Source organism: Somniosus microcephalus, unplaced genomic scaffold (assembly GCF_052327205.1).
Source record: "Somniosus microcephalus isolate GS21.2 unplaced genomic scaffold, FLI_Smic_1.0 scaffold1053, whole genome shotgun sequence".
Taxonomy (NCBI): Eukaryota; Metazoa; Chordata; class Chondrichthyes; order Squaliformes; family Somniosidae; genus Somniosus; species Somniosus microcephalus.
The window spans coordinates 46,860-58,112 of NW_028226240.1; the positions used below are offsets into that span (position 1 = coordinate 46,860).

The 11,253-nt window shown below is 42.5% G+C and overlaps 1 protein-coding gene across 1 annotated transcript; it reads right to left on the minus strand.

Moving 5' to 3' along the window:
* Positions 1–294: 294 nt before the first annotated feature.
* Positions 295–7,824, minus strand: LOC147080874 (IST1 homolog). Its single transcript, XM_085981052.1, has 3 exons — positions 7,628–7,824; positions 2,974–3,025; positions 295–2,844 (listed from the first exon to the last, which is right to left on the minus strand). The coding sequence occupies exons 1-3, from the start codon at positions 7,676–7,678 to the stop codon at positions 2,633–2,635; spliced, it is 315 nt and encodes a 104-aa protein (XP_085837178.1). The 5' UTR covers positions 7,679–7,824; the 3' UTR covers positions 295–2,632.
* Positions 7,825–11,253: the final 3,429 nt, after the last annotated feature.

An 11,253-nucleotide genomic window follows, 5' to 3' on the forward strand; every position in this document is an offset into this window, starting at 1 on the left:
ATGCTAGAAATGGCATGGACACCTCCCCTCTATGCTAATGACCCCGTCCCCAGGATTTGGGACAATCAGTGTCAGGGCAAACTGGTGAGCATAATGAATTTCAGGACTCCGTTCTTTTAGTCTGAAACTAGTGGACAGAGGATGGCTATTATCAGCAGCACAAGCAGGCAATGCCAATATGCAATTTTATATCTAGCTTCAGTTACAATTGCTACATAAATGTTCAGTTGGGACTGGGAAGTGTGCAAGGAAAATTTTAGATGCCACTGAATTAACAGAACTACAACCAACAGAAACCCTTAAAGTTGTTTTATTTAGCAATGTTTAAACATATAATATAAACAAAATCATGAACACCAAGTCTGCACATATTTTTGTAAAGGTAAGGACCCCAACATCTGACTAATAAGGCCTTTGAAACATTGTTTATTATGATTAACATAAGGATATAGAAAATCATGTCAATCAACACATTACAAGGTGAAAATTCAGAGGAATATTATTGAAAGTAGAGTTGTTAGTGATTTATTATGAACTATTCAGTACTTCACTGAACAGTTACTCTCAATCCATTAATAAATTAGACTGCCACATGACTACTGGCTGGCTACTCACTGTTTGAAAGTTATTTTTACTGCATCCAGGCCTCATGGACATTATGACATCAATCATAGATGCACGCATGTGCAAATCAACTCTGGAAAATCAGAGTTCATTACTATTCCTGCTGTGTCTAGTTCAGTTGACAGCTATTAAGAACCAGTCTAATCGGAAGAGAAAATTTACAAGATAAACAATCATTTCAAACTGTTGTAAAGGATGGTAGTTTTGTTGCATTAAAAGATTTTTAACGACCTCATTAGATGAACAGAATGTGCAAGACGGTGCAGGAAGCTATGAAACCCAGGATACCGCATGCCAAGCCTTGGTTATTTTTTTTTAAATATATATACACACAATCTTAGGCCATGCAGAGTTAACCTGGCTCTGCTGTAGTGTCCAATTACATTCACCAGATTGCAACTCTTGGTGATTACTGGAACTTTGAGACACAGTAGCGTAGCGGTACTCAAATACAGCCCGAGGGCCAACTGCAAACCTTGTGAGCAGTAATGTATTTTCTCCCCCATTTTGCCTCCAGTAATCCCACTGTATTACACACCTTCTCCACCAAAAAGCACAGGCCAGTGGCTCCAAGAACCATTACCTCAGTTATGGGCTCCCAACAAGGAGTTACTCCATAGTTTTCTACTCCACTCAAATATATTTTCCGTACTTCACCCCAAGCAGAAGGCTAAGAAACTCAGTGTAAACGGTTACTGAATGTTCCAGTCTTGGATGCTCCTAGTTGGGACAAAGGGCTGAACAGCATGGAAACTTTTGCAGCCCATTGCCACTGGGAGGCCACAGCAGTGGTAAGGCTCTGTGGTGTCAGAACTCCAGTTCATCCTCTTGACACATGGTACGGAACTGAGGAGTCTTGCACTATGTTATACAACCAAACTTTAGACAATTAGTTTGTGGAAATAAGTGTTAACGATCTAGTTTAGAAAAGTAATTAAACATACTCAGTTTATGGAATCCAAGGGTAAATAAAAACTTGATGCTACTGGGTTTCCATTGGTGTTTGAATCATATATAGGTGGTGCATATGCTATTGTTAAAAAGAAGAACATGGAGTTTCCACACTGTTGAAGCGACTTGTGAGCAAGTTACTGTTTAAGATGCTAGTCCTCAACCTGAAATTAGTAAATACCTCTGCAATAGAGCTTCATCAGACTACCTAGGTCACAATTTTAAAATGGCCATAAGTCTAACCTGTGCAACCTAAATCTTTTAAAAATATTTTAGATTTGTTGTTGAATGAGAAGACTACCTATGTTAAGAAAATGCAATTGGAATGCTATTAAAGTTGATTTGTAGACCTTCTTTCAAGCATATCTTTTCCAGTGCTGAAAGTTCAAATTTCATTTTAACAAGACTGAAACAAAATGACAATGTTACAGAGGCTTCATTACAGATCGGGTTTAAGTTAGACTGTAAATAGTACAAGGAATCCCCACCTGTAAATAGGAAGGTATAAATCACTTCTTTTTGGAATACACAAGATACTGCATAAATAACTGGCTGAAAACAATATACACTTTTACCAAGTGTTACTGACAATTGAATTTTCTCTTATACAAGTTTGAGATCACATGCAATTTCACTATGACCAATGTAACACAATGTCCATTCTTTCAAATGCACCTGTCATTCCTGATCATTTGGGGCACCGAGAGAGAGAGAGACATAGGCAGAGTCAAGTTAGCATGTTGCCGAGTGTAGATTAATAAAGATCTGAGGTCATGGCCAAAACTGGATTTGAATCAATGCTCAACCAACCATAAGCCCTGTTTTTTTTTTTGCAAGACCCCCATAAATATAACCAGGGCCTGGTTAGAATAATATCTGAAATTATAGTATAGCAACCACTGAGAGAAATCCAAAGGATTTTTCAAGAAAGGAGTGTTAATATTCCAGCATACATAGCATCTGGTTCAATTATAAAGCTTCAGGTTCGAGTAGAGATACACCAGTGAATTTAGAATTACTCCATGAAAATTAAAGAACAGCTTTCTTGATTATTAAATTAAGTTTTCTTCTTCAAGTCCTCAAATCTACGAGACAGATCATCAAAATCAATATCTTCTGAAGCTGTGGAAGTGCCACCAACAGATGCTGTCGGTAGGGTGTCAGGCACAGAGGGCAACTCTGGTAGCGTCATGTTATCGTAAATAAAGTCGCTCGGACCAGCAGCAGGTCCTGGCATCTGCCGAGGTGCAGGAACCGGGACTGAAGGGCCTATAAAAATACAATTAACAAAAATTAATGTGTGCTATGTAGTACCACATATGCTAACATTAGTCACAAAAACATTTTCACCAGTGAACTACATAAAGAGATTAAACCAAAAAATCTGTATCGACTTACCAGGAAGCTTGGAAGAAGGCAAACGAGTGTCAGTACTTTTAACATCATCAATCTGTTAAACAACACCAATTATCAGTTATACAATCAAGTCAACTTTAACGACAGCAATGTCACCAGCAACTGCATGCTGTGAGGTGGTAAAGGGGAAGCGCATGCTTAGAGGAGGGCTCTGACCTACATCAACCTGTCTCTGGAAGGGAGAGTCAATCTCAAAGCTGGCATGCTGCTTTGTTAAATTCTCTCACTTGAGGACCTGGATTAAGCAGCTGATGATGAGTAAGCCTAGAGTGTTGCATTGGACTTGGTAATAGAAGCGCAGATCCAAATCAACTCCCTGTGGTAGACCTGGTAATCCAATGCCTGAGCCAGGAAGTCCGCAGTATTCCAAGACAATGGTTGGTAGATTAATCACCCATTCTGGTTCATTAATGGAACCTAGCAGGGTAGACCCGTCACTGGAGGCCCTTCCCACTCAACTCCCGGTAACTCTGCAAGATATGTGACGAGAAAAAGATTGGTGAAGTCAAGCGTAGGTCCCTTGCAGTCAGAATCAGGGGAATTTATAATGGGGAACAAAGAAATGGCAGACCAATTAAATACATACTTTGGTTCTGTTTTCACAAAGGAGGACACAAATAACCTCCCAGAGATGTCAGGGAACATAGGGTCTAATGAGAGGGAGGAACTGAAAGAAATCAGTATTTGTAGGGAAATGGTGTTAGGGAAATTGACGGGATTGAAGGCCGATAAATCCCCAGGGCCTGATAATCTACACCCTAGGGTACTTAAGGAAGTGGCCCTAGAAATAGTAGATGCATTGCTGGTCATCTTCCAAAATTCTATAGACTCTGGAACCGTTCCCATGGATTGGAGGGTAGCTAATGTAACCCCACTATTCAAAAAAGGTGGTAGAGAGAAAACGGGGAATTATAGACCGGTAAGCCTGACATCGGTAGTGGGGAAAATGTTAAGAGTCCATTATAAAAGATGTAATAGCAGAGCACTTGGAAAACAGTGACAGGATCGGACAAAGTCAACATGGATAGTGCTTGACTAATCTACTGGAATTTTTTGAGAATGTAACTGGTAAAATAGATAAGGGAGAACCAGTGGATGTGGTGTATTTGTGCTTTCAGAAGGCTTTCGATAAGGTCCCGCATAAGAGATTAGCGTGTAAAGTTAAGGCACATGGGATTGGGGGCAAGGTACTGACTTGGATAGAGAACTGGTTGGCAGACAGGAAGCAAAGAGTTGGAATAAACGGGTCTTTTTCCGAGTGGCAGGCAGTGACTAGTGGGGTACCACAGGGATCGGTCCTAAGACCTCAGCTATTCACAATATATGGCCACAGCACAGAAGGAGGCCACCTGGCCCATCGAGCCCACGCCGGCTCCCCGCAAGAGCACCCCAGCCAGCCACATCCCCCGTCCTTCCCCCGCAGCCCTACAAAATCCCTTCTTTCAGGTACTTAGCCAATTCCCCCCCGAAAGCCACAACCGAGTCCGCCTCCACCACCCTCCCAGGCAGTGCACTCCAGATCCCAACCACCCGCCGCACAAAAAAGTCCCTCCCCACGTCGCCCCCGACTCCTCCGCCAACCACCCCAAATCCGCACCCTTCGGTTCCTGACCCCCCCACCAACGGGAGCAGCCCCTCCCCACCCACTCTGTCCAGAACCCCCACGACCCCGAACACCTCCATCAAATCTTCTCTGCTCCAAGGAGAACAACCCCAGCCTCTCCAGTCCATCCACGCAACTGAAGTCCCACATCCCTGGAACCATCCCCGCAAATCTCTGCAGCCCCTCTGAAGCCCTCACATCCCTCCCAAAGTGCGGTGCCCAGAACCGGACACCACCCCAGTTGAGGCCAAACCAGCGCTCCACAAAGGTTCATCACAACTTGCCCGCTACTGCACTCTATAACTCCACCCACGAAGCCCAGGATCCCATATGCCCTTGAACCTTCAGCGATTTGTGCACATAAAGCCCCAGGTGTCTCTGTTCATGCACCCCCCCCCACGATTGCACCCCCCAGCTTACACTGCCCCTCCTCATTCCTCCCACCAAAATGTCAAGGATTAAATCTGTGAATGCCACACTCAAACCACTAAAAACAGAAGCAAGAGAATGGGTTAAGACCAGACCAGAATGTGGGGCATAGTCCTTGTGTACTGGCTTTACACACTCTGAGACTGTTAGCTGCACTGATATATTAATGATCTAGACGAGGGAACTAGATGTAATATCTCCAAGTTTGCAGATGACACAAAGCTGGGTGGGCGCATGTGCTGTGAGGAGGATGCCGAGAAACTCCAGTATGATTTGGACAGGTTGGGTGATTGGGCAGATGCAATATAATGTGGATAAATGCAAGGTTATCCACTTTGGTGGCAAAAACAGGAAGGCAGATTATCTGAATGGCAATAGATTGGGAGAAGGGGAAGTGCAACGAGACCTGGGTGTCCTTGTGCACCAGTCGCTGAAGGTAAGCATGCAGGTGCAGCAGGCGGTTAAGGCGGCAAATGGTATGTTGGCCTTCGTAGCGAGAGGGTTCGAGTACAGGAACAAGGGTGTCTTGCTGCAGTTGTACAGGGCCTTGATGAGACCACACCTTGAGTATTGTGTGCAGTTTTGGTCGCCTTATCTGAGGAAGGATGTTCTTGCCATGTAGGGAGTGTAGCGAAGATTCACCAGACTGATACCTGGGATGGCAGGAATGACGTATGAGGAGCGATTGGGTCGATTGGGCTTATACTCGCTGGAGTTTAGAAGAATGAGAGGGGATCTCATTGAAACTTATAAAATTTTAACAGGACTAGACAGACTAGATGCAGGAAGGATGTTCCCGGTGGCGGGGGAGTCCAGAACCAGTGGTCACAGTCTAAGGATAAGGGGTAAGCCATTTAGGACAGAGATGAGGAGGAATTTCTTCACCCAGAGACTGGTGAACCTGTGGAATTCTCTACCATAGAAGGCAGTTGAGGCCAATTGATTAAATATATTCAAGAAGGAGTTAGATATATTTCTTAAGGCTAAAGGGATCAAGGGATATGGGAAGAAGGCAGGGACAGGGTACTGAGTTTGGATGATCAGCCATGATCTCATTGAATGGCAGAGCAGGCTCGAGGGGCCGAATGGCCTACTCCTGCTCCTATCTTCTATGTTTCTATGCTAATGCCACAACAGGTAGGATGGTCCCATCCAGATAAGCAGTGGATTACAGCTCTGGTAAACTGCACAGTTGTAGATGATTAAGTTCCAGCAGTACTCCTGCACACAAACCACCTACCGCAAAATGCCAACACCCGTGTGACCATTTAACTTATCGCCCACCTATTCAGCGAGAAAGTGTTAGCTTAATGTGGTGTACAATTTGAATGTCTGTCTGTGTTAAGAGCTGTAAAAATACAAATTAACCCTGGACATTTTTTTTAAACGCCAATTCTAAAATACATGATTCACTGATAATTACCAGTAAAAATAGCAGCCCTAGTATTCTGCAACTTAAAATCTGACACAAAAATGCAAGTTTACACAAAATCTAGTTGCCAAACATTACAACAATGTAAACAAAGTACTGCTGTGGCTTTTCTGAATAAATCACAAATCAAAAACTTATATTTAATAATGTATTTATAAATTACCAGTTCAGTTTCATCAGATTATGCATTCTGAACACACTTCAAAGCAGAGATTACTTATTAAACATTACACATATTCATGGAATAAATTTTAAAATAATATATTTTTGAAGCCACTGATTTCCTGAAAATGCTAATATTAATGGATCCTCCAGAAAATGAGGCAACCTGGTTAGTGAAATGATTTTCAGTATTCCTTTTGCACATATATGCAAGTACTATTTAATAATCAAGTGAGACTACATTTAGCATATCAGTGTACTGGCCACAGCCCCCAGAAACTTTGAGCCAGATTTTGCTGTAGCAGGGCATCTAACGGTGTCTGCCATTAGTTAGCCTTGCCCCTTTAGGATTTTAATTTTTTTCCATGGCAATTTGCTGAAAGTGCGAGCTTATAATGTCACAGCGAGGGAAACGGAGCATCTGGGACCCGAGTGAACAGGGCAAACAACTGTGCATCTCCTTAACCAATCAGATTGAAGGATTGTGAACTTAACAGCACAAGGACTGAAGTGTAATTTGGAGTGGGTGAATTCAATGTCAAATCAGGTACAGAAAGAGAAATAAAGGGAGGGAAAGAAAGATTGGATTGAGAGAGAAAAAAAAAGACAGAAAGGAAAAGTTAAAAAATTTTCTTTTACAGTTTTAAAATCTCCAACAACAATTAAAACTTGAAGGAATGAGATTCCACTCTGCTAATAGTTAATTTTCAGTGCCAGAGAGGTTGTTTGGCAGTAAAATATCAAAAGTTTAAGTGGGCCATGGAATACTGTGCAAATCAACAATTACATTTTTTTGATGGTTTACATCTCAGGCACAACACAAGGAATACTGACTAACATCATGTAAGATTATGAGTCAAAACAGCAAGGCTGAGGTGCAATGTTGTTAGTAGTGTTAATGTATGGTTGAAAGCACCAGAAGTATGATTAAAACAACATCTTTCCTGATTATCCACTCTCCCATTGGTCAGGCTCAGGTCTGTTGTTGCGAAAGAACCTCAGCAACTTACAGATTCGTATGTTGGTGGGTGTGTTGGTATCGGAGGGGGGTTACCCCCCATGTTGGGTGGCTGGAAGTTGTTGAATGGCTGATAAGTGTCCACTGACAGACCATTAAAGTTATCCTAGGAGAAACAAAAATAGGCAGGATTCAACCAAATACTATGCATACCACCTCCCATCCCCAACCCAACACAACTCTGATGTATGTTTTTGCTGACTACCACAGCATCACATCTGATGTCTGGACTATCAAATCAAACAGGATTACATAGCTCAGCTTTAACTATTGTTATTCATTGTACCTTAAAGCTAGCTTGGTGGGGGGGGCATTATTTTTCTACCCCTCCCATAAGAGAAGAAAACTAGGGATGTGCATCCTCAATTCTCATCAGTGCCATACTAAATCACTAATTTAGATAATACAGAATACATTTGAATTGGAAAATATCCTTGAAAAAAACCCAGCAAACCACATTTCAGTGGAGACTACAAGCAAATTTAATTTGGATTGCACTTCTATAAAGTTGCTGTGTATCTGGGTTACCTTTTTGCAACCTTAGTAAAAAATATCATACACAGACACACACAATTAGGGAGCTTATCCCTTTCCAATTGATTTCCCGCACACCCCACCCACTCTCTAAGTCAGGTACAGTGAGATTTGATGATATACTTGTCACTGTATTATGGCCATCTAGGAAACAGGGAAAACTGGTTGAGAATTCAAGGGTTCTAATCTGATCAACCACACTCCATTCAAGTTGTCAGTCTAGCAGAGTAACTGAAGCATTACTTCACCAGAAATCACCAATTTTTAACATGACATGATTAGCTTACATTAGTAGATGGAACATAGAAACATAGAAGATAGGAGCAGGAGTAGGCCATTCGGCCCCTTGAGCCTGTTCCGCCATTTAATGAGATCATGGCTGATCATCCAAATTCAGTACCCTGTCCCTGCTTTCTCCCCATATCCCTTGATCCCTTTAGCCTTAAGAAATATATCTAACTACTTCTTGAATATATTTAATGAATTGGCCTCAACTGCCTTGTGTGGTAGAGAATTCCACAGGTTCACCACTCTCTGGGTGAAGAAATTCCTCCTCATCTCAGTCCTAAATGGCTTACCCCTTATCCTTAGACTGTGACCACTGGTTCTAGACTCCCCCGCCATTGGGAACATCCTTCCTGCATCTAGTCTGTCTAGTCCTGTTAGAATGTTATAAGTTTCAATGAGATCCCCTCTCATTCTTCTAAACTCTAGCGAATATAAGCCTAATCGACCCAATCTCTCCCCATACGTCATTCCTGCCATCCCAGGTATCAGTCTGGTGAATCTTCGCTGCACTCCCTCCATGGCAAGAATATCCTTCCTCAGATAAGGTGACCAAAATTGCACACAATACTCAAGGTGTGGTCTCACCAAGGCCCTGTACAACTGCAGCAAGACATCCTTGCTCCTGTACTCGAATCCTCTCGCTATGAAGGCCAAAATACCATTTGCCTTCTTAACCGCCTGCTGCACCTGCATGCTTACCTTCAGCGACTGGTGCACAAGGACACCCAGGTCTCGTTGCACTTCCCCTTTTCCCAATCTATTGCCGTTCAGATAATAATCTCTCTTCCTGTTTTTGCCACCGAAGTGGATAACCTCGCATTTATCCACATTATACTGCATTTGCCATGCATCTGCCCAATCACCCAACCTGTCCAATCATACTGGAGTTTCTCTGCACCCTCCTCACAGCACACACGCCTACCCAGCTTTGTGTCGTCTGCAAACTTGGAGATATTACATCTAGTTCCCTCGTCTAGATCATTAATATATATTGTGAATACAGGAAACTTTGTGCTATCCGGCACCGACGGGACCGAGCTGTTGCCGTCCCATCAAAAGTGCCGGACAAACCAGCGCTAATGTTGAAACATACGGAGATTTTGAGCTCCGTATCTGGCAACAAACCCTGTTGCTCAGCTTCTAAACAGTCAGCCGTACCTTGCAAGCGTCTCTGTAGCTTAGCAACAGCTTCAGCGAGACCTTGCAGAGCCTGACTGGTGACAAAAAAGCAACGAAAAGAAAAAAAAACCCTAACGAAACGGCTCCTGATTTTTGCCGGTGGCTCGAGCATTCCGGACAGTTAACCTCCGGATAAACCAAAGTTTCCTGTAGCTGGGATCCCAGAACCGATCCCTGCGGTACCCCACTAGTCACTGCCTGCCACTCGGAAAAAGACCCATTTATTCCAACTCTTTGCTTCCTGTCTGCCAACCAGTTCTCTATCCAAGACAGTACTTTACCCCCAATCCCGTGTGCTTTAACTTTGCACGTTAATCTCTTATGCGGGACCTTATCGAAAGCCTTCTGAAAGTCCAAATACACCACATCCACTGGTTCTCCCTTATCTAATCTACCAGTTACAGACTCAAAAAATTCCAGTAGATTAGTCAAGCATGATTTACCTTTTGTAAATCCATGTTGACTTTGTCCGATCCTGTCACTGTTTTCCAAGTGCTCTGCTATTACATCTTTTATAATGGACTCTAGCATTTTCCCCACTACCAATGTCAGGCTTACCGGTCTATAATTCCCCATTTTCTCTCTACCACCGTTTTTGAATAGTGGGGTAACATTAGCTACCCTCCAATCCATGGGAACTGTTCCAGAGTCTGTAGAATTTTGGAAGATAACCAGCAATGCATCTACTATTTCTAGGGCCACTTCCTTAAGTACCCTAGGATGTAGATTATCAGGCCCTGAGGATTTATCGGCCTTCAATCCCGTCAATTTCCCCAACACCATTTTCCTACAAATACTGATTTCATTCAATTCCTCCCTCTCATTAGACCCTATGTTCCCCGACATCTCTGGGAGGTTATTTGTGTCCGCCTGTGTGAAGACAGAACCAAAGTATGTATTTAATTGGTCTGCCATTTCTTTGTTCCCCATTATAAATTCCCCTGATTCTGACTGCAAAGGACCTACGCTTGACTTCACCAATCTTTTTCTCTTCACATATCTATAGAAGCTTTTACAGTCAGTTTTTATGTTCCCTGCAAGCTTACTCTCGTAATCTATTTTCCCTCTCCTAATTAATCCCTTTGTCCTCCTTTGCTGAATCCTAAAGTGCTCCCAATCCTCAGGTTTGCTGCTTTTTCTGGCCAAATTATATGTCCTCTCCTTGGATCTTATGCTATCCCTAATTTCCCTCGTTAGCCACGGTTGAGTCACTTTTTTTGTTTTATTTTTATGCCAAACAGGGATGAACAAATTCTGTAGTTCATCCATGCGATCTTGAAATGTTTGCCATTGCCTATCCACCGTCAACCCTTTAAGTAACGTTTCCCAATCCATCCTAGCCAACACTGATCAATCACTGAAAAAAATATTTTTAATAAGTTTAGTATGATACATTAAAGATGAAACATTTATAGTTTCATGTCAAGAAAGTCAATCAACATGACCAGATTTATTCAACTAGAAAATCTAGTTTAGTTGAAGTAAAAGAACAAGTAGTTTCCTTGCCTGTAGAAAGGACATCATTCATGCAACAGAAATGCTTGTTTTGTTAAGCCAGAGGATTTAGAAGCCTACGCTTCATCAAAACAAAAGCTTCGGAAGCATGCAGACTATCAC

Excerpts from the sequence above, each read along its gene's own strand:
- LOC147080874 (XM_085981052.1), bottom strand. The coding sequence starts at position 7,678 with ATGGGGGGTAACCCCCCTCCGATACCAACACACCCACCAACATACGAA. Across the intron at positions 3,026-7,627 it reads ACCCACCAACATACGAATCT|ATTGATGATGTTAAAAGTAC; the intron begins GTAAGTTGCTGA and ends GTTGTTTAACAG. Across the intron at positions 2,845-2,973 it reads GCCTTCTTCCAAGCTTCCTG|GCCCTTCAGTCCCGGTTCCT; the intron begins GTAAGTCGATAC and ends GTATTTTTATAG.